Source organism: Chenopodium album, chromosome 12 (assembly GCF_948465745.1).
Source record: "Chenopodium album chromosome 12, dcCheAlbu1.1, whole genome shotgun sequence".
Classification (NCBI taxonomy): domain Eukaryota; kingdom Viridiplantae; phylum Streptophyta; class Magnoliopsida; order Caryophyllales; family Amaranthaceae; genus Chenopodium; species Chenopodium album.
The window spans coordinates 43,026,842-43,051,435 of NC_137845.1; the positions used below are offsets into that span (position 1 = coordinate 43,026,842).

The following is a 24,594-nucleotide window of genomic DNA, read 5'->3' on the forward strand; positions in this document are numbered from 1 at the left end:
AAACTAAGATGCATAACCTCTAAATTAAAATGCTAAGCTAGGAATACAAGCGGCGGATTACTCTATGCTAGCTTTATTTGAAAGAGATCTACTATTAGAAGACGAAGGACCAAGTAATGCTCCACTGTGGCACTACTGCTCCAGTGAGGTGATGAAGGCCGTGAGGAAGTGGTGGTGACTAGGTAAAACTATGTGTGCGTGGTGATATGTGGCTTCACTACAACGCTGCTCCGGTGTGGCTGAAGGAATTAGTGGAAGTGGTGTGGGTGGAACTAAAGTGCGACTGCGCGAGGGAGTTTGTCAGTTTGGGACTTTGGGTTTTTGGGTTTAGGCGAGTGACTGAATCTAGGGGAATATTTATGGTTGGTTTATTTTTAGTTAAAGACTTTTTTTTTCTAATATAGAAAATCGGATCGGATCGGATATCTGAATTTTCTAGATTCGTGATCCGAAATATCTGAAAGTTAAAAAAACCGGATCGGTATCCAATTTTTTGAATCGAATCAGTCAGATCACCAATCGAATTAATCGGATCGGATTTTTTGCCTAGCCCTACTCCATTTTCCTCCCTCTAAGCTGAGTTAGAGAGTGCTTTATTTATAAAGGGAGGACAACCCCATTTAATTGTCTCTGTTTTCTTTTAACTGCAACACTTCTCAATACAAGATTGTCGATGCCGTCATTTCAATCATTAATATCTTATTAATAGAGTATAAATTAGGATAATCTTACAAAAACTCACATGACTATTTATCATCAAGTAAAATATTTCTTCCAATCTATTTTCTTAACTATAAATCATCACTACTAATCAAAGTAGAGTATATATATATAAATAGTGTAAAATCAAAGGGTCGCATTTAAAATAGATTGGAAGAAATATTTTACTTAATATAATTTAGGCTTTTTTTGTAAATAACCGCCCTTAAATGTTCCCTGTGTTGAATTAACCACCTTTTTTTTTGAAATTAAAAATTACCACCCCTAATTTACAAAACCAATAGGTTTTACCACTCCTACCACTATTCCGGTCATCTGTTTTCCGGCCAAATTTTGAGTTATTGTTTTAAAATAAAAAATTAAACTGAAAAAATAAATAAAAACCCAAACATGTCACCTCCGGTGGGCGGCATCCCTACCACCTCCGGTACCCCTTCCCTTTCAATTCCCGTCTCCGTTTATTACACACCCTTCTTTTTCCGTTCTTATTTCCGGTCCCCTTCCTTTCCCCCTCGACAATTGCAATCCCCCTCCTTGGTTTGGTTTAGGATAATTTCGGAGTTAGGGTTTCAAGTGAGGGTTGGAGTTTTAGGCTAATAGGGGATTTCTGTGGAGGGTGGCTTAGGGTTTTGGTTTCAAGCGAGGGGTGGGATACGAGTTTCAGGCGAGGGATTAGGGATGGGTTACGGGTATCAGGTGAGTGTGGGGGTATAGTGATTGGTGCTTCTTCGGGGGGTTCAACCAGCCTGATGCGAGTTTCAAGCGGTGGTCAGGGTGGAGGGCCCGAGGCTAGAGGGTTTTAGGCGATTTTGTTTGCGGGCAGTTGGGGGAAGATTTGGCGCCGACAAGGAGGCTGTGTTGGACGCTTGTAATGAAAGGGGAGGGGGAGAGGGCGACACTGGTTGATGTGGGTGGTCCGGTAGGAGGTTGGCTGTCTCGGTGGCAGGAGAAGGGGAAGGGATGGTTGCTTTTTATTTTTCTTAAAAAAGTTGATTTTTTTTTTTATTTTTTATATGTTGTTATTTAAGACCAATAGGGTGGTGTCACGTGGGCCCTTAATTGGAAAACTGGCCGGAATATGAGAGGGGTGGTGAAACCTATCGATTTTGTAAATTATGGGTGGTATATATTAATTTCAAAAAAAAAAAATGTTTAATTCAACATACGGTACATTTAGGGGTGATTATTTAAAAAAAAAATCCTACAATTTACCATCCTAAAACTACAAATTGATTAAACCGATACACTTAAAAAGATTAAAAGAAAGATGACTATCAATTTATGATCCCATCCTACTAGGGATTTCTATTACTCTCCCTCTCAACTATTCAACTCATGAGAGAACAATTTGGAATTTTCATTTGACCCTTGACAATTTCTATCGTCACCATCAACCATCACAAAGTACAAATTCTATCGTCATGGGGCAACTCTCAAAATAAAAACATTTTTCTTTTTTCTTAATTGATGAATAGTCAAAATCCAATTTAAAAATATTTCTTCTTCCCTAACTTGTGCAAACCACGCGCCCCTTTTACTGGCTTGCCCGACCTTTACAACCTAAAAAAAACAACACCGCCTACAATAATATTCTCAATTCCATTCTTAAAAAAAAAAAAAAAAAAAAAAAAAGTCAAACTTTCTCATTACATCACATCCGTCAATTTCATCCTTCTTCATCCATTGACGGCAGAAACCTCTTCATTCTACCACATCAAAACTACCCGCGTCACACCAGATAACTCCTCGAAAAGCTGAAAAAATATTCCCCAAAAATAACAAAAACAGACATAAATACCACCATTTTCCTTCTTCTTCTTCCCCATTTTTTCTCTGAAAAATTTAATTTCATTTCCCAAAAATATCGTCATGAGTGGAACGACGTCGTCTCTATCTCCATTGCTAAGAGCAGCACGTTTACTTTCTCTCTCCTCTGCTTCTTCATCATCGTCGTATTATTCTCCTTCTTCTAGAATCTTCTCGGCCGTTCAATCTCAGCCGGTTCCCGGTTACCGTTTTTCATCTGGTCTCCGATCTATTGCTTCCTCCACTTCCCGGTGGAGTCACGGTACTGACTGGCGATCTCCGGTCACTATTCGGTCTCAGATTGCTTCTTCTCCTCCTACTCCTCTTGAACGATTTCAACGTAGAATCGCAACTATGGGTATAATTTTATCTATTTTTGTAATTTAATTTCATTTTTTTTTGGTAATTATTCGCAAGAAAAGTTGTAATTATTGGATTGTTTATAATAATTGATGTGTATGATTTGATCCAAAAGTAATTAAAATTGATAAATAAATCGTGGATGGCTTATTTTTTAAGTAATTGACTTTAATTTATTGACTATATTATTTATTTTGATGTTGATGGAAAGGTAGATGCACTATTTAGGTTTCCGGAATTGAATTTTGATTCATTTTTTTACCGCATGATGTTTGTAATGTTATAAATGAGCAACAATGGCATTGCAAATTACAAATGGGGAGGGGGATTTGAACTTTTGACCTGTTATATATCGTCGCTTAATCTTTGCCACTAGGCCAAAACTTCAGAGGTACCTCACAATATAATGTGGGAATCCGCTTGTTGTTGAATTGCTGCTGTGAATTTGTGGAATTTTGAATTTTCGGTATTTGTTGAATTTTCTAGTTGAAAGTAAAATGAAAAAAACTATTGAAAGTTATGCAATTTTGTCGAAGAACTAAATAAATTGAATCACCTTTAACAAAACTGATTTATAATTGTCTGATCTTTTGATTCTATAATTCTTCAGCTGCTGAGCATCCTTACAAGGAAATCTTCACTAGTTTGCCCAAACCGGGTGGTGGTGAATTTGGAAAGTATTACAGTCTTCCAGGTCTAAACGATCCAAGAGTTGGTAAGTTTGGTTTTAGAACTCTGTTGGTATAGTCAATAACTTTGACGTATTGCATATTTCGTTACACTAACATTCTTCTATTGACTCAATTGTTTGATTTCCCAGAGAAGTTGCCTTACTCTATTCGGATCCTCTTGGAGTCTGCCATTCGTAACTGTGATGGCTTTCAAGTTACAAAGGAGGATGTTGAGAAAATCATTGACTGGGAAAACTCAGCACCTAAGCTAGTTGAAATCCCCTTTAAACCCGCTCGTGTCCTTTTACAGGTTTGTTACAAAGTTTCGGTATTATATTGACATATATTTGCTGAATGTCTATTCAACGTACGGATACATCAACTTTGTTTTTATTTTCCAGGATTTTACTGGTGTGCCAGCTGTGGTTGATTTGGCTGCAATGAGAGATGCCATGAAGAACCTTAACAATGACCCTAACAAGATCAATCCATTGGTTCGTTTCTTATTCTATATTTATGATGAGCCGGAAAATCATAGTTCAGTGGCGGTGATAAAGAATATTATATAAATCATTCGCTGTTATCTCTAATAGAAGTCATGTTTTTTATTTATGCCCTTAATCCAACAAAGAAATGTTGTGCCTTAGACTAGGATTTGTGCTTTTCTTGCACACATTTTATTTCTTGAGTTGCATATAACTAGTAATTCCATTTTTTAAAAAAATTGTCCTGTATTAAATTTACTTCCCTTACTTTGCATGACAGGTTCCTGTGGATCTTGTCATTGATCATTCAGTACAAGTTGATGTAGCAAGGTCTGAGAACGCAGTTCAGGCAAACATGGAACTCGAGTTTAAGAGGAATGGAGAGAGGTTTGGTTTCCTAAAATGGGGATCAACTGCTTTCCGTAACATGCTTGTTGTTCCACCTGGTTCTGGAATTGTGCACCAGGTACGAGTAATCCTGGATTTTGATTACCTGCTAGGCCTAATTTATGTTACTGGAGTTTTTTTTTGACGTTATGATTTTTTTTTTAACGTATTGTTTAGTTTATTTACTGTCATGCAACATACTGGCCTCATCGTCTTGTCCTTTTGTTCTTTCCTCTTTTGTCCTTTTTGTTCTTTACTTTTCTTCTTAAAGTTCCTTGAAATCTTGATTTGGACTTGATGTTTTTAGCAAACCATGTTAATTATACTGGCTGTGTTTTTCATGAAAATACAGGTCAATTTGGAGTATCTTGGACGGGTGGTTTTCAACAACGAGGGACTTCTATATCCAGATAGTGTTGTTGGTACTGATTCACACACAACCATGATTGATGGGCTAGGTGTTGCTGGTTGGGGTGTTGGAGGAATCGAAGCTGAGGCAACTATGCTTGGTCAGGTAGGTGGTGCTTAACAGTTTTTCTTGCTTTCCAATTACCATTTGTAATAAATATTTATTATCAGTAAATGTTGTCATAAGAAATAAGGGGTAAAAAGTTTTTTGTTTAGTTGATTTATATACCTACCCTTTTGTATAGGAGTGGCTTTGTATAAAATGAGCTGCTTAACCATGTGTTATCCTCCTATTTAACTAATTTATATATATTTTTTATTTTTTTTTATATAAGCGGCTGGTTTGTGTATTAGTAGTAATAATAATAATAATAATATGTAGTGTTAAAAGAAGTTAACAGGATTTACATGCAAATTTATAATTATATTCTATTCGCTGTGATTAATACTTAAATATGTAAAAAGTACCTAACTTTACATGGTGTCCCCCCCCCCCCCCCCCCCCCCTATTTATTTTAAATTTAGAAGTCCTTTGAAAGAGGGTTTGAAATTTACCCCCTTACATTGTGTGGATTTGAGTGTACAGCCTATGAGCATGGTTTTACCTGGTGTTGTTGGATTCAAGATGACTGGTAAACTACGTGATGGTGTCACAGCCACAGATCTGGTTTTGACAGCAACACAAATGTTGAGGAAGCATGGTGTTGTTGGGAAGTTTGTCGAGTTTCATGGTAAGTTATTGGACGGTTACACAAAAGATGTAGAGGGTGGTTATTAAGTTAGCAGGGGGTCATTATGGAAGTTTATGTTTCTTCTTGCACGTACAGGTCAGGGAGTGGGTCAATTGTCACTTGCTGATAGGGCTACTATTGCCAACATGTCTCCTGAATATGGAGCAACTATGGGTTTCTTCCCTGTGGATCATGTTACTTTGGATTACCTAAAATTGACTGGAAGAAGTGATGAGACTGTGAGTTACATCACATACCTTAGTCTCTTTTATTATTGTATATTTTCAAAACCATATTAGTTTTTACATCAGGTTGACTATCACTAAAATTTGTGTTTCTTTTAATTACAGGTTTCTATGATTGAGCAATATCTACGGGCAAATAAGATGTTTGTTGACTACAGTGAGGTTGAAACTTGTCATTTTTTGTCATTCCAAATACCTGTAATATTGGCATTTACATTCTGATATAAATAAAATTTTGTTTGCATCAGCCTCAACAAGATAGAGTTTATTCATCATATCTTGAGCTGGATTTAGCAGAAGTTGAGCCATGCATATCAGGACCAAAACGGTACGCTTCTCATAGTTTAAACTTGTTATATTCCATTTTATATCTGATTTGATGCTGATGTAACCTTTTAACGATAGGCCACATGACCGCGTTCCCCTGAAGGAAATGAAGGCTGATTGGAATTCGTGTCTTAACAACAAAGTTGGTTTCAAGGTAAAACCATCCACAAATATTGTTAACTTATTTTTCTAATTAGTTTGTACTATTCATTTCACGACTCCACTCTGATTTACACAATACATATTGATTGTTATGGACTTACTTTTGGTGTTCAAATATTCCTAATTACATTGTTATTTTGTAGGGTTTTGCTATTCCCAAAGAAGAGCAGGATAAAGTTGCTAAATTTTCATTCCATGGCCAGCCTGCTGAATTGAAGCATGGTAGTGTTGTCATAGCAGCTATAACAAGTTGCACAAACACATCAAACCCAAGTGTTATGTTGGGTGCTGCTTTGGTCGCAAAGAAAGCTACTGAGTTGGGTTTGGAGGTCAGTAGATTTGACTTTAAAGATGATGCTTTACCTACCTCTGTGTGCAGGGATTGGCTATTTACCTTTATTATCCTGATGATGATATCCACATATTTGTGATATGTTTGTTTATATTCCTTGGTTCAATGGCATTTGAAAGATGGTCATTTATATGAATTGAACAAGTTCTTTGAGTGATATTTCTTTTATTAAATAAAACTTGTTTATTCTTGTATTACATTAGATTATGCAAGTACTTGTTTAATGTTTACCAATGCAGCAAGTATAAACTGTTGTGAACAGGATTGGTGGTTTTAGTATAGATTTTTATTTTACCAATTCTGATGTCTTGCACTTAATATTCTGCTTGTATATGGCTTTTGTTGTTTTAGAATTAAAACAAGTGAACAACTGTCTAGTTTCTGCATAATGGCTTGTTTTAGTTGGTTAAGTAAATTAAACTTATTAGAGGGCCTAGTAACAAGGTTTGTATCCAATGTTTTCTTGTTTGCAGCTATAACTTATCGCATAAATTATTTTGAAAGGGAAAAGTAATTGACTTATGGTGATAAGTAGTAAAACCATTAATCTAGTTTATTTTGTGCCAAAACCTTAAGATTTATTTTGTTGGATGTTTATGTTGTCTGGTTTTTTGTTTCTGAATTTGTTACTATTCTAGTTAAAGTGCCTCATTCAGTTCCTCCTCTAGAGAGGGTGGGGGATAATGTACAATATTTTGTTTTGTTTGGCAATTTTTTTGATACTATTTGGCAGATTGTTTTTTTTCAATCATCCAAAAGCCAATTATTTGATGATTTTTTCAACAGGTCAAGCCCTGGGTTAAAACCAGTCTTGCTCCCGGATCTGGAGTAGTTACAAAATATCTGGAAAAGAGGTAATGATTTTTGTTATTTATTGATGACAAAAATTTTTTAATTAAGTTAATCAAAATGTATGTTTATGGGTCATTTTTTTTTTGGGTTTGTGTTTTATATAGTGGTCTGCAGAAGTACTTGGATCAACAGGGCTTCAATATTGTCGGGTATGGTTGCACAACTTGTATTGGAAACTCTGGTGATCTAGATGAATCTGTTTCTGCTGCTATTTCTGAGAATGGTACGTTCTTTGTATAAATGTAAATTTATGCTTTAGCTTTGTCTGTAATGCTACATTCTAGTGTAAACCTTTTTGATGAAATTTTTCATATGTAGTTCAGTCTCTGTATCCTGGTTCATATCACATTTGATTTTCTATTTCTTGAATTTTGCTACAAGTCTGCTTGTGTGGTTACCCTGAAATGCACAGAGCTACATATGACTAGCTCTTTAAAATGTAAAAATGTGTAAAGCTTGCTTATATATAGTATGGATATTCAGTGACTGACATTTATATAACCTGGTTTGTAACATGAATGCTCATATTAGGGGTACTTTTGTGCTAAGACATTCTTATAATCTAATGTGGTATGCCTGGTTTCTTTATGCAGATATTGTTGCAGCAGCTGTGCTTTCTGGTAACCGTAATTTTGAAGGTCGTGTTCACCCTCTGACACGAGCCAACTATCTTGCTTCTCCTCCATTGGTTGTTGCTTATGCATTGGCTGGAACTGTAAGTGCGCATAATTACCTACTGATTCCTGATACGCACGGTATATGGATTTAATGGTTGTATATGATAGTCAAAATATAGACCTTGAAACAGATGCAGGTTTGAGCTCTGATTGTTTATGGTATCTAAAGGTGTCTAATTATCAGTTTTGTATTTGATAATGCAATAATACCTTGAGGAAGTTTGATAAATCATGCAACTGCATCATTTTGATAATTCTAGCTCTGTTGGAGTTTTAACATCGAGTCTGTAAGTATCAAAAAGAAACTGTTTTGATGAGGCCATCAGGATTTAAACTTTAGTATTAATGAACAAGGGTAGGATGCTATATTTGTTCTAAGTTGTTCTGTTAGCGCACTCGATCTGCTACAAATGGGACAAAAAAAGAACAACCCTAGAACCCTGAAGGAATATATATAAAGAACATTTTACTTATCTTGCTATCTGGATACATCCTTGGGTGAATCGGATTGTAATGATGCGTCTGGTTTGGTGAATGTGAGGAACAACCCTAGAACTCTGTAGGTATATAGAGCTAAATAAAGTTTGACATGTTTTGCAATCTTGAAACATCCTTGGGTGAATTGAATTAAAATGATGTGTCCAGAATTTTGTGGAAGGATTTTGCTCCTATGAGTGCTATATATGCATTGTATTTGATGGTGATCTCATCCTCCTGTGGTTTTAGTGCCTTGATTCTAGGGATTTTGTGGGACAACTCATGTAGAATTGGTATGAATCTAGCTGTCACTGTTGTCAGGGGTTTGTACTTCATAAGGCAACCTTGTCTGGTGCTTGTGTATACTAGTAATCCATGCTTCTTTACTGTCCTGCATGGGTCATGTGTTACATAATACATATGTATCCTGGAAAAATGAGCTTATCTACATGCTTTTTAATTAAAAAAAAGTTATCATTATAAGTTTTATCTTCTGGATGTCTCCACATATCTGTGCAGTGTGTGGTTTATACACAGTGAAATAAATTATGACCATTAATTCATTTTATCAGGGGCAGAGCCAATAAATACAGAATTCACTATTTTTCTCAGTACCATTTTCTTTTGGTCTTTTCTTTCGTCTTCAGATGTTTATTTTATTGAAGGGGATAGCAGTTGACAGTATTGATTGACCCAATCAATCTTGCATTTTATAGGTTGATATTGACTTTGATAAAGATCCTATTGGTACTGGAAAGGATGGGAAGAGTGTTTATTTCAGAGACATTTGGCCTAGCAATGATGAGATAGCTCAGGTACATGACCTTTGTAATAGGCTCTCTGTATGCATTCTTTTTGTGATGGGCAATGAATTTTAATGCTCTATATGCTGATTTAGGTTGTGCAATCAAGTGTATTGCCCGACATGTTCAAAAGTACCTATGAAGCTATCACTAAGGGGAACCCAATGTGGAATTCTCTTGAAGTTCCTGCTGGCACCCTCTACAAGTGGGACTCAAACTCCACATATATACATGAACCCCCATATTTCAAGAATATGAGCTTGAATCCACCTGGACCTTTTGGAGTAAAGGATGCCTATTGTCTTCTCAATTTCGGCGACAGTATCACTACCGATCATATCTCACCAGCAGGGAGCATCCACAAGGATAGTCCTGCAGCCAAGTTTTTACTAGAACGTGGGGTTGATCGCAAAGATTTCAACTCATATGGTAGCCGTAGAGGCAATGATGAAGTGATGGCAAGGGGTACCTTCGCAAACATTCGCATTGTAAACAAGCTTTTGAATGGAGAAGTGGGTCCAAAAACAATTCACATTCCAACTGGGGAGAAGTTGTATGTTTTTGATGCTGCAATGGTAAAACCTAACTCATTATTTTTTGCTTTTGACATTTATGGTGAATCTTCCGTTTTGCTAGTGCCTAGTAATTGAAGTTAATTGCATGAGATGTGTAAAATTAATCTCAATCTCAATCTCAATCTCAATTGCAGAGGTACAAGGAGGCTGGTCATGACACCATTGTCCTAGCTGGTGCTGAGTATGGAAGTGGTAGTTCAAGGGATTGGGCTGCTAAAGGTCCAATGTTGCAGGTAAGTGTTAAATGGTGTATGAATTCCTTTGCTCTTGTTTTTATGAAATTGTTGCTTAGTAATGGAAATAAATGATTTGATGACAGGGCGTGAAAGCTGTGATCTCTAAGAGTTTTGAGAGGATCCACCGTAGTAATCTTGTAGGTATGGGAGTTATCCCGCTATGCTTCAAGGCTGGTGAGGATGCCGAAACATTAGGGCTAACCGGTCATGAGAGATACACAATTGACCTTCCTTCTAAAGTTAGCGAGATTAGACCAGGACAAGATGTCACAGTTACAACTGACAATGGAAAGTCCTTTGTTTGCACCCTCCGCTTCGACACAGAGGTGCTTAATAACATCTTTTCATTTTGATTTGCTTGTTATAATTTATTTTGCTTGGGTACTTGAGCGGCTAAATTATGGAATACTAATCGTATGTAATTGTTTTGTAGGTTGAGCTGGCCTATTTCGACCATGGTGGAATCCTTCCATACGTCATTCGTCAATTGATGAAGCAACAATAATCATTCTTCGATTGAAATCAGTTTTGTCCTTTCTTGCTCTCCTCTACCTCTTTCAGACAGCGAAGAGTTCTCAATTGAGAGTTTTTGTTAATAATTGAGCACCTTGTTTTTGGTTAATAATTGAGCACCGTGTGATTTGAAATTTCATGAACTCGTGTGCTTTAGGCTATAAAATTCTTGACCATTAAATCTCTAAGTGGTTTAATTTATTTTAATTCATAGTGGTTTAATTAATTTCCTTAACTCGTCTTTATTGAATTGTCTTCTATCTATCTATTTTATGTTTGTTTTGTTTGAAAATTCTAATAAGAGTTCATTTATACTCCATATTGAATAGTATTAAGTAGCAGCATCACTCGCGTGTACTTAGTGAATCTCCAATGTAACTTGTTACCTTTTCAGTTTCTTAATACATGCTGCAAGTTGATTTTTAATGTGTAATAAAGTCAACTTGTTGAATATGTTGATAAACAAATGGAGTATTATTTTGTATTGTAAATTGAATTGCTATTTGCAACCAAAATATTACTCTTAACGCCATATTTAGTTGCCTCTGTCATGCAAAATGCCAACATAATTTCCTGCAAACAACCCAACTTTTCAATTGGTACTATGGATACAATTTTGGTGATGACGATTTGTGTACATCTCAGGGAGGCTATGCTGTGGGTCTGTGGGGTGATGATGAACCTTTGTCGTTGGCACGACAGGTAATATATATGTAGTATGTTTTAAACGTTGAGGCACTTGCTTTACATGCCTAAACTATGGCATAGGCGCTTGCTTTACACACCTATAACATGGCGCAGGTGCCTGTGGTGTTTTGCAGATTGCATCTTGCCCATGGTGTAGGCCATGGGTGTGGAACATATTACACGTGATTACGTGTGCAATAATATTCATATATGGCTTCATAATATCCTATTTAGACGAAGAAATATGGAGAGTATATGTTTCTGGTTTGGGAGTAAGAGCTGCTGGGAAAGAACAAGTAGGCAGAAATGTAGTGTTTTTGGATGGTCCTGCACTCCTGCATGCCTGTTGAACTACTAACCTGTTGTAATGTTGTTATATATAAGTAATAGGGGTAATTTCACAATAGTCTATGTGGTAAGTTGCTCACAAATTAATACGCGGCTTACTCCTTATTTAAGGCAAAAATCTTGTTTCCTACAACACTTTGCATCATTTTTCATTTGATCATGGTAACATGCATAACACACTTGCACCTTCTGTGATGCATTAAATTGTTTTAGAAAAAAAACTCTTAGGGTTCATGATCAACACACTTAACACCTTAATTAGCTATAAAATTGTGTACACTCTTCTTCTTTCTTTTACTAGCTTACAACCTTTAACCCCTCTTTTAGATTTTATTATTGCGTACTTGTTACTTTTTAAGTCCTTTTTTTTCCTCTTCATGGTACTTTCTAAATATGTAAAGTTAGCCCCTTTTTCAAGTGTTTATTTACTTGCATTGACTGCATGCAACTATATAGTACATGTCTACTTGTAGAATTGTAACAAAGCTCGGATCTAATAATAACAATGTTTTCGTACAAAAGAATTGTTATTAAGTAGGAGTAAATGATACAAGAAGTATATGATTATACAAAAGTAATCATCTATGGAGTATAATGTTATAGATCAAATGAACATATTGATCAAAACCGAAACCTTTCAATCTCTTAAGCACTATGGAGTATTCTTATTTCAAACTGCAATGATAGCAGAAACGCTTGAAGTGATGAAGAGAAGGAAGAGGGTGAAATGAAATGAAAATTTGGTCATGTTCCCGTTTGATGTACTCCCTGTAGTTGATTTCGATCCAGCTCCTGCAATCATATATCAATTATTAATGGATATTTTCATTAACTTAGCAAGAAATAAAATGTGAAAATGCGCATAAATAAGCTTTGGAGTACCAGCTGAAGGAGTGCTAGAAACTGTTGGCGATGTTGGAGAGTCATCAGGATTGACTGAACCCTCAGGTGTCGAGGCATCAGCAGGCGAAGCTGTTGGGGAACCAACAGGGGATGCTGCAGAGGTTCCTCCTGATGATGGCTGGTTCGCAGCTGCAACATATCATACAATATCTTTGTTAAAATTCATAATACATTAAGTTTAATCATATATTATGCACACTTTTAAAGTTAAGACCCTTAATTTTGGGTGCAAACTTTTATCAACTTCACCAGCAGAAAAAGGAAGAGAGGAAGCTTACCATTGCACTTGCTAACAGGAGGAGTTTGAACGTTGCAGGCGGTTGGGAGGGCTAGAGCCTGGGTCTGATTGATGGTGACTCCAAAGTTGGAGGCACCGCCATTAAGCACTTGACAAAGGCACTGAGGTTGTGATTTAACAACACTAGATAGTTGCGAGCAGCACGAAGAGGATGGGGTGGAAGAGCTTCCTGAGATATAATTAAGACATGGGGCTAATCCCACTATTGCAGATGTGCACCCTGACTGAGCCAAAGCTCCACCCGATAACATGCTCATGACTAGCACCACCGCGACTAGTGAAGAAGCCATTTTTTTGTGTATAAAACAACTGAAACAAAGTTTTTTTTTTCTTTGTTGTAAGTTTTTATCCTTGAGAGTAGGAGTAGATTGAATGCTAGATAATAATATTGGAGTTGAGTTATATAGTGAGGTTACTTGCAAAGAGAAGTCAAAATAATTATGTTGGTCACCTAAAATTTCTAATTTAGGCATGTAAGTGAACTAACTTCCAGGTGTGTATTATTATGAGAGAATATAATTAAGAAGCCAACAGGAAAAAGACAATTCTGTTATTGTTATATTCAACAGCAAATAAATATTTGTCAATGTTATATACTAAAGTACTAATACGGAGATTACATTGCTTAATAATTTAAGTTAGGTACTCATGATGCTAGTTTTATTAATTACTTGGACAATATTAGTTCCTTAATTAATGTCGAAACATCATTTATTAGAATAGTAAACATTAAATTGCCTAACCTTCAAGTATGTTACAACAAAAAGTGACTGAAAATGAAATGTAAATTTATGAACTCTCTAGAGGAGTACATGCAGGATATTTGACTAAGGTGAAGGTAGTAGTAGTTAATTTTTTTTTGGATTTTTCACCATTTAGCCTTGAATTTTTTGTTTATTCACCGTATACTCAGGAAATTTTTCAAATTCACTATATACCCCTGAATTTTATAAAACTTCACCATATACCCCTAATGGCAACAAGATGAGTAAAATTTGATTAATTATGCATCGTAACCACTTTAGATCTCTGCCCTTATCCTCGAAACCACTTTTCTCATTTGTTCAATTCCTAAAACCACTCCAAATCTCCGTAACCATATCCGTATTATTGATTTACGAGTGAGAAAAGGAAATTTAGGATAGTTTTGGGGGTGGAAAAAAGAAATATGGGTGATTTCGAAGGTAGGGGAATGTATTTAAGGTGGTTTCGGGTCCTAATTAACCCTAATGATTGTCAAAGTTAACAATCATTAATCATCAAGGGTATATGGTGTATTTTTTTGAAAACTCAGGAGTATATGATAAATTTTAAAAAGTTTATAGGTATATGGTGAATAAACATAAAATTTAAGGGTATATGGTGAAAAACCTTTTTTTTCTTTATTTCTTTTTTGTAGTAGAGAAAGCTACAAAAGTAGTGACGTAGCCATGGAGGTGGAGTTTAAAATCAAATTTAGAGTATGAACCAAAACTTTAACCAACTAAACAATGTTATCTACGTAATCATGGTTACACTATTTATTATTAGAGAAAATAGGAAAATAATAGCTTGTCTATCAACTTTATCTTTCCTCCTACATTTTATTAAGGATTTTTTGAAGGAAATTTTGTATTTTCCCACCCACCAAATACACACATTTTGAAATGACCACTCAAAAATAATTTATTTTGAATTACCACTTATTATTAATTTAAATAAATAAATCATCACCTTTTACCTCTTTCCACTCATTTTTCTGATTTACATGTACCTATGTTACTTCTTAAGATCTGATAGAAATGCACTTTGTCAAGAACGATGATTGTTTTGTTGTAATATAAGAAGTATTTTCAAGGCTATATTGAAATTAAAATAAGAAGATCGAAAAGATGATCTTATGACAATGAAAGAGTACGGTGTGTTGTGATGCAAATCACTGACATGAAAACGAAATTCCGGCGCAATCGGGGTGCACAATTGTATTTGCCGGCACGTTCCCTAAGGTTAACACACCACTTCCACACAAAGGCACTTTTGGGTGGAAGGTTGGAGCCAACTAACTTATGCCCAATATAGAGTATGTGTTTAAGCAAGCTTGTGTTTGATATGTATTTCTTGTATATCTCAAAATTAGAATACATCCTCCAATTCGTAGAAATGAATGATGGAAGAAGATGAAAGATGATGGAGGAATCTTCTATGAACAAGGAAATGAAATCAGAAATATTATGGTGATTAAAACACTATATCAACCTCTTAAATGGGGGGTTACAAGAAATCAAACAAGAAGAGGAATCCAAGGGAACCATTGGAGTCCAATGGACAAACACGCGCTCGATCGGGCAGAGCTCGCCCGATCGGGCGGACACTCCCTTTTTCCAGACGTCTTCTCGCGCCCATTCGGGCGGCGGAACTCTAGAATTTTACGACTCTTCTCGCGCCCGATCGGGCGGGGTTCGCCCAATCGGACACCTGATCGGGCGCCCATATCTGACCCTTTGAATTTCCTTTCTTTATTTCAAACAATCCCCCGGTAAAGGAAGGGAAGAAAAGCCAACAAAAGATGAGGATAAGCAACATATTGGGCATAAGAGGAGATCAATACATAACACTTAGATATTACATAAGTAATTTGAAATCTAGTGCTTAGTGAAATGAGGCAATGAACTACAAGTCTAAGGGTGGACAAACCTTGAAACCCTTAAGACTCTTGATGATGGAGTGGACGAACCTTGAAACTCCAAGATTTAGTGCAAGACCCCACAACACATACATCACTCCAAAATTTACTTGAACTCCGCGAAGAGATATGCTCTTTTATAGCCAAGCATATTCACCCTAGGTCTAGTGGAAGCTCTAGGAAATCCGCCCAAGTTTTCCATAGAAGATGGCTAGTCTTCACAACCACATAGGTGAATCACAAGCACTTCTCAAAAGCACTTAGTCAATGGGGTTAAAATATGTTCCTAAGAACTCAACAAACGCTACATTGTAGCCATTAACCCCCACAAGACCATGGATTCATTAAGAGCTTAATGCTCAACCTCACAATAATCATAAACAACGGTGATTCCAAAGTTTTAGTGCGTCCACTCAAACATTTGGATTCATTAAGAGTGTCAAAGGACTCAACCTCAAGCGGTAGATCAACCAAGTGCGTCTCAAATAGCACCAACCTAAATGGTTTGTTGACCCATTGAAAACTCAAAAGAGCCCTCAATCAAGCATTACAACACATGCCATAGGGATAGGAAAATAATGCTTTTAATCTTTCCACACGAGCTTAAGGCCTATCCCCCTCGACATTTCCACAAGTTTATCAAGGATTGTTACATGTCCCAAATTTCCTTACCATAGTGCAAAATTATTTTGCTAGAATACTTTGCCAATAAGGAAAACTAGCATGTTACCAACATCAACTTAATTTGCACAAATGGTTAGAAAATATGTCACTTTCACCATTATGTGAATAAAGTAACAAGACAACCCAAAACTTGAATTGTTAAAACCTTAATTAATCAAGTCCAATCCTTGAAAATAACATAGCGCATTAGTGAACATACTTCATCAACCACCAATCTCCAACACTTGCCTTCCGGAAATTTTATGAACAACTTTTCCTGTAAGCTAGTGTATTTCACAACCTTTGTACCTAAAAAGATACTTAGTAAAAGATGAAGCAAAATTAAACAATGTTAAAAATCATTCACTAATAAAATTTGTAAAATATTGCACACCATTATTTCACAAATATATGCTATGTTAAAATAAATTGCAATGCATGTCACTATTTATCACATTGCTAAGCGTATTAGCATACTCCACTCAAGAAATTCTCTAAGACCTCTTTAAGGTACACATAGATCATGCTAATGCAAAACATATTCTACTCATTGATGATATAAATAACAAATATTATATCATCGCAAAAATCTTTCCAATCACCGACACTTTGGGAAAAACCAAAATCTCATAATGATTTATTATTTTCAAAATAATAAAACATATTGTCATATTCCAAATCGTGAAAATGCTCAACAAAATTAGAAAGATAAGAAGTTCAAGAAAGTTGTTAACTACAAATCACATGTGATTCTCAACACCACCACATTATTCACATTGTAGACATACAACAAATATATTACCTTAAAGCAAGTAGTGAGAAGCAAATTTAATCATTAGTATCAAACTTAATCACAAGTTACTAACCAAATCCTTGTACCACTTTTTAGGTAATAAACCTAAGTCAACTCACACTTGAACTTTCAACTCACATTTCTTATCTTCAAAATGAAACTCTCCAATAAATTCACATAGGTCACCACTTAGAAGGCTTAACAAACTTCAACCACTAGAAGGAAGCTTATCATCAAGGACAAGAATCCAAAATAAATAAGTCATCTAAGTAAGACCTACATTCCATTAAGACAAGAAAACTAAAGTAACCTTTACTCACAAGTTTAGCCTTGAACACTTTCAACAACACTTAGAGAATTGATATTGAAAAACTTTTAGAAGAAGTTTTGAGAAGCATACTCCATAAGAAGATAGGAGAACTTTAATCATGTTAGAAATAAACTAACTTATCCTCAATAGTTTCTTCCAAGATAAAAAAATCACTCACGTCATCAATTCATTAAGTTAAGGAAACACTCTTCAAACATAGAGATATCAAAACAACAAATCAAAGTAAACAAATAATAGTCTTTAGCATAGCTAGTAGTCACTTTCATGCTTTGCATCAAATAATAGAAAGGTTTAATATTAATGCCCCTTATTCCTCATGTAATCAACTTTTTCACTCAATAAACAAAATAAATACATAGAAGAAAATATAGCAATCAAGAGACATGAGAATTCCAATATGCATAGCCAATCACTCGTTATATGTATAAACATGGCATAAGCACAAAATTGCTAAAACGAATTATTATAGTAAAAGAGATAATTCAATTGTGATGCATGGAGATTGCCAAATATTGTGGTACATGGAGATAATCCAACAATCACATACAATAATCCAACATTGTGGTGTATGGAGATAAACCAACATTCACATACAAAGTCATGGAGCATAAATCAATTGCTTAAAAGCAAAAACAAAATATTCCACCACCTAAGACTTTGAGTCCAACACTAATTCATCATATTACTCTTTCCCCCACATTGGATGACAAAGGTCTTTCACTACGTATTGAAATTAGACATAAAAAACTCTACACATTTCACATGGGGTTCATAAGAACTAAATTCCTACAAGAAAAATCTATATACTCATAGAACCATAACCCCCCACATGCCAAAGTTAAGTCTAAAATCAAAATATAGTTGATAATGGAGAAAAGGAATATGTGAACATACCTCCATAGTACCTCTAATAATTTACCTTAGCGATCAATGACGAAAAACCAAATGACCACCACTTGTAGTGATTGTACATCCACTAAGCATTTTTAGCTTCTTGAAGCACATTTGGATCCATGTTCTTTACTTGAAACATATTGACATTATGTGGAGTTTTACTAGGCATAGCATCAAAAAAAATAAAATTCTTAAGAATCACATTCCACACAAAAAGAGATCGATAATGATACTTTAAACAAATGCTAATAATAAACCAAATCGAACCAAGTAAGAACAAGAATGAACAAAACATGCAATAAGAATTAACAACTCTTGAAAACTCTCTCTTAAGGTGGACAATTAAAGAAGTAAAATAATCTAACCATTGAATAATAATTCAAACATTATCATACTTCAAAAATTCATCGCAAGGTTAACACAACTTAGTTAACATACTAAAATATCAAAAATAGTCACCAAAAGTGTTTCAAGAGTATTAAAAAAAAAATTAATAAAAGTAGTCATCCATTCCCAACAAGAACTATGACACCACTAAGAGTCACAAATACAACAACTACTAAGGATGTTCTCCATGGAAATGATACACATATGACTCTTAGCTTCACAAAATAATCACATGATTCTCATTCAAAACTTGTCATAGTTAATAAATTGATAGAATTAACACAAGTTTTTGAAAAGAAGTATGCAAAAAGAGCGTTATCATGAGCATGAACAAAGTCTCCACAAGCAACATAAACATATATATGTATATCAACACATATGTACCAAAAGTAATAGACTTTGACATTGCATCATACTCCACATAATCACAAAATTCATGGTAAAACTTATAAAACTTACAATTAACAAGTCTTAAACAACCATGAACTATCTATTAAAATAGGCATGTAAACATTAGGAACACAACATATTGCTAAAAGAAATTTAATCTAAAACAATAACCTAACATTTACTTTCTCAATGAACAAAACAACATATATGTTCAAAGAACCAACAAATTGGTTATAAAACCAATTAACATATTTCTAAGTACTAAGTCCAAACCACAATCTTAGAACAAGGACATAGAAATAACCAATCATACCATGTAATATCACACATATATAACATGGATTATACATTAGCCTATAAACTAATAATCATGTAACAAATACTACATTATGGACAAAATAATCATCTAATATTATAATGCCAAAAGTCACAACTCATGTATTTGCCACGATGATTATTAGAATTAAAATCACATGCTAAGCATACTAAAAATTAAAATTAGTTTAGAGAGGACCTCCCTTGAATTAATTCAAGTGTCAAAGATGAGCATTCTCCGTAGTACGCCCAAATTTCCTCTCCAAAAATGCAGCTCAACTTTGAAGCCATAATTCTCAAACGTGAGCAGCTATCAACGATCCAACCGTTGAAAATGAAGCCTCATATGTCCCGAACAAGCTCCCAAAATTTCGGCCCAAACGGAGAACAATTGACCTTTGATCGGGGACCATTTCCGGGACTGTTCCCAGAAAAACGTGAATAGAATTTTTCTTCAAAAAATAATTTTCCTTGCACATTTAATCTTTCGATCAATACCCAATTAGTAGCCAATGAAAATATATAATTTCGTTTTCAAATTGTTGTAATATAAGAAGCATTTTCAAGGCTATATTGAAATTAAAATAAGAAGATCGAAAAGATGATCTTATGACAATGAAAGAGTACGGTGTGTCGTGATGCAAATCACTGACTTGAAAACGAAATTCCGGCGCAACCGGGGTGCACAATTGTATTCGCCGGCACGTTCCCTAAGGTTAACACACCACTTCCACACAAAGGCACTTTTGGGTGGAAGGTTGGAGCCAAGTAACTTATGCCCAATATAGAGTATGTGTTTAAGCAAGCTTGTGTTTGATATGTATTTCTTGTATATCTCAAAATCAGAATACATCCTCCAATTCGTAGAAATGAATGATGGAAGAAGATGAAAGATGATGGAGGAATCTTCTATGAACAAGGAAATGAAATCAGAAATATTATGATGATTAAAACACCATAATCAACCTCTTAAATGGGGGGTTACAAGAAATCAAATAAGAAGATGAATCCAAGGGAAACCGTTGGAGTCCAACGGACAAACACGCGCCCGATCGGGCGGACACTCCCTTTTTCCAGACGTCTTCTCGCGCCTGATTGGGCGGAGCTCGCCCGATCGGGCGGGGGAACTCTAGAATTTTACGACTCTTCTCGCGCCCGATCGGGCAGGGTTTTCTCGATCAGGCACCTGATCGGGCGCCCATATCTGACCCTCTGAATTTCCTTTCTTTATTTCCAACATTTTTTAGGAGGAGGAGGAGGAGGGGGAGGGGGGAAGGGAGGGGAGTTTGCTTGCTTGAGAAACTCGATTTTTTTTTCGGGATTTTTTTTTTAGATTTTCTCATTTCATAATATGTAGCAAGTTGGAAAGTTTACAGTTTTAAAATCTTATACTCCCTTCATGTTTTAATAAATGTTATAATTTGACTAATGACTTTGACCATTAATTTATCTGATCATATGTTAATAAAATTAAACGAAAATTATTAAAGTATACATTATAACGAATCCAACTATGTATTATACAATATTATTTGTTTTTTTTTTATATATATATTAGTGAATTATTCAAGTCAAAACCATTATGTGGATAGTGAAAAAAGTCAAACTGTAACACTTATTAAAACACGAAGGGAGTATCCTTTCGGGGTTTGATAGCTCTGCTATTTGTTTGACCATATATCTAGTAACAAATAAATCTCTTAAAATAATGATAATTAGTTTTTGCTTTGTTTAGTGTTAGATTGGCTGTTTGTTGTATAATATGTTGCAATGAAATCAGTGTTATTGCCTAGAGATGATAGATGTAGGATGAGATTAGTCCTTTTACAATAATTTGAGTTGTTCTTAATAATGTTTTTTGTTTGTAGTTTTTAGGGATTTGTTTTTGCTTTGTTTATTTAACCACTTCAATTATACTAATTTTGTTTGTTTAAAAAGGGATATTTTCTATTTCGATGGCAACAGTCCGATGTGATTTCTTTTGCAAATGTAGGAAAAGATTCAAATACATTTTATATACATCATATTAGACATTTGCCATAGACGGTTGAAATAAAAGGAACTTTCAAGCATAATACAGAAGACGGGAACACAATATGATATTGCAGGCTTTGTTGGCATGGCCCTTGGACGGCATGAGTGTCATATATACCAATATAACTCAGACAGGGACAGGGACCGTGTGAGAAGTGTTCTAATATTGTTTGAATAGTTGGATCCAACTTGGTGGTAACACTTACGAAGAGTTATTTTAGGCGAATCGAGCAAAATTAGAATGATTACTGACATACTGTCATTTTTTTCTAATTATATATATAGTATATGTCAACGATGTGTGTGAAATATATAATATATATGAAATTTACGTTATTTGTTAATTTATGAATATTTTTTTATATGATTTGTTTATGTTATGGACAAGTATCATCCCACTTTTATAGTTAGCTATAGAAATTGCAATCATGCTATTTATAGGGGTGTTATGATAACTAACTTACTATAATCCACAAGGAGTTCATTGTCCTTTGTGCAAAATATTTGTTGATCCAAATCACATTCAACTTCGTGATAATAATTTGTCGGATTCTCCACCGGAGTACAACCAAGTCGTTGGCACCATAAACCCATCTAATGTGTGCTGCTTGAAGGAAATTTATCCTAATCCTGACATCAAATGTGACAATTGTGGCCTCACATATCACCCAAAGTGTTACGACACGTCTTATGAATGTGGATATTACGATCAAACTACCACCACTTAAGCCACTTAAATTTCACCTCAAGTACAAGATTCATTCCCATTGCCTCTCGAGTACAAGCTCTATGTCTAATTATGTAGTGTAGTATTTTTTTAGTAGCATTATCATGTTTCATGTTTTTTTTTTTAAAAGTTATCAATGTCGTTTTAAAGTATTAGGAAAATTCTCTTTGGTGAACTCCAACTTTTTAATTTTCTAAGTGGTATACTTTTTAAAATTTTATTATCAATGGTAAACCTAAATTATTTATATTAAGTCAATTATAATATTAATGATAAATTTTAACTAGATATTTAACTTTAGTTATTTTTTTTTTTACATTTATATGAGAAATATTTTTTTATACAAAAAAAAAAAAAAAAAAAAAAAAAAAAAAAAAAAACCAAACCCTTCACCTAGCCACCAGCACCACTGCCGGCGGCCAACCCCCAACCAGCCTGCCTTCCCATCTCCGGTCGGCGACGCCTTGGCCCGTACCTCCTCTCTTTCCCATTTCCCCCATCATCGCCCGCCCCACCTCCTCTCTTTCCTATTTCCCCCACCACCGCCCGCCGGGCCCTAATCGCACCCCAAACCACCACGAAAATCAGCACCCTTCCCCGACGAACCCCCTTCTATGTGAGTCGACCATAGAAATCCTAAAACCTACCCAAAATGTAACACCCCCAATTTACTAGCTGATAATAAACAAGAATTTAAAGGAAAATAAACGACCTTTAAATAAAATTGCGGAAGCATACACCTAAATCGGAGGTATTACCGCCACACTCACAACCTGTCGAGTGTTAAGGCTTACAAAAATCCCAATAATTACAACCCAATAAATCTAAGTGAGCTATTTATACAACTTTATAAACTCGTTATAGCATACTAATCAAAACACTTGAGCTCCTTTAGCTACGATCACTTCATCAACCTGTTTAAACAATCTTTTCTGCTCACCATTAAGGACAAATTCCAAAATAGATCGTCGCAGGGCCACCATAAGAAAAAGACATGGCCGCAAACACAAGTAGCACAACAAAACAACACACACACGTCAGCAAAAAGCTGAGTAATCACCACATATCAGAATACAAAGAATAATTGAATAATCTATATTACTAGCTCAATTAAATAATGTAGTTCGAAACTACATTACACATTGTACTCTGAAAAAAAATAACCTTTATCAACTCAACCTCGAATAATATAATACAACCCTTCACTCAATTAACTCATAACCAATAAGTGTGCCACGCTCTTTGCTTTATACCTAGCCTTGGACAAGGGTAATTCGAATAACAAACCAACAAGTATAAAAACTTGAATACTCCCAATAACCAGAAAACACCTTGAACCAGACCACATACGGGTCAATTCCCACTGTAGGGGACCATAGAAAAATAAATAGTAAAGATTGTACCTCATTCTTAACTCATGATTATCATCTTCTTACCAACATGCCAAGGACTAAGGTATATAACATCGAGCCTCAAACCAAGAACAAAATAATAATATTCTCCCTTTTGATCTCATACTTTGATCAAATAATCATTGACAAACTTAGATAGTATCTTAACAATGGCACATGTACCCAAATAATATAACAATTCGAACTCTGTTCAATCATAGTATATCTCAACTCTTATAAAACAATAAAACTAATACCCAAATATAATTAACTCACAACCCAAAAATTATACTCTGCACTAATAACCCTAAAACCTCAATAAAACAATACTCCCTATAGCAACAACATTAAAACCCTAGAAATAATCAATCATACAACAAAATAATACAACAATTAACTTATATATCAAGACATATTAACCAATATATACACAAAACTTGATCATCATAGAATAACAACAAATTATAATATTTGCACATAATTATACAAAAGAATATCACAAACATCTCCAAAAAGTTTCGTTTGATAACAAATTTAGAATCATCCATATCATCAATAGTATAGGAGCAGCACATAATCGCCAAAATAACATGTGAAATCAATAGAAACAAACGAATTCTATATTACGCATAAAATTATAAAATAATGAATATTATCATCTTAGTCATAGTTGATTACACGGTAAACACTTCAACTCCAAATAGAATAAAACACAAGAATATATATATCAATCAACTGCAACAGTTTAGAAATTGTTTGATTACACATATAAAAAAAAATGATCAATTAACTCCAAATTGCAGGGAATAATCGTGTGATTACCTCTTTGAGATGAATGTTTATAGAAGAATTGATGGAGATTGGTCAATGAAACAAAAGTACAAAACTCATGAAATAATTTTGGGATTTGGTTGATAAATCCCACGCATCCAAGAACAAGAAAACGCCGGCTTCCGCTGCTTTAATTTACTTTTTTATTTAATA

At 34.9% G+C, this 24,594-nt stretch overlaps 1 protein-coding gene across 1 annotated transcript; it reads left to right on the forward strand.

Moving 5' to 3' along the window:
- Positions 1 to 2,566: 2,566 nt before the first annotated feature.
- LOC145570537 (putative aconitate hydratase, cytoplasmic) lies at positions 2,567 to 11,027 on the forward strand. Its single transcript, XM_081629659.1, has 20 exons — positions 2,567 to 2,884; positions 3,497 to 3,601; positions 3,707 to 3,867; positions 3,959 to 4,051; positions 4,323 to 4,508; positions 4,782 to 4,943; positions 5,424 to 5,568; positions 5,665 to 5,807; positions 5,919 to 5,975; positions 6,062 to 6,141; positions 6,219 to 6,294; positions 6,446 to 6,631; positions 7,441 to 7,508; positions 7,611 to 7,729; positions 8,100 to 8,221; positions 9,377 to 9,475; positions 9,559 to 10,038; positions 10,173 to 10,271; positions 10,358 to 10,600; positions 10,708 to 11,027. Exons 1-20 carry the CDS (start codon positions 2,590 to 2,592, stop codon positions 10,777 to 10,779), a joined length of 2,991 nt encoding a protein of 996 aa, XP_081485785.1. The 5' UTR covers positions 2,567 to 2,589; the 3' UTR covers positions 10,780 to 11,027.
- Positions 11,028 to 24,594: the final 13,567 nt, after the last annotated feature.

Bases quoted from the DNA above. Each gene is read 5' to 3' on its own strand.
- LOC145570537 (XM_081629659.1), top strand. From the start codon at position 2,590: ATGAGTGGAACGACGTCGTCTCTATCTCCATTGCTAAGAGCAGCACGT. The intron at 6,142-6,218 runs GTACGCTTCTCA...TTTTAACGATAG, and splicing joins TGCATATCAGGACCAAAACG to GCCACATGACCGCGTTCCCC. The intron at 10,601-10,707 runs GTGCTTAATAAC...ATTGTTTTGTAG, and splicing joins CCCTCCGCTTCGACACAGAG to GTTGAGCTGGCCTATTTCGA.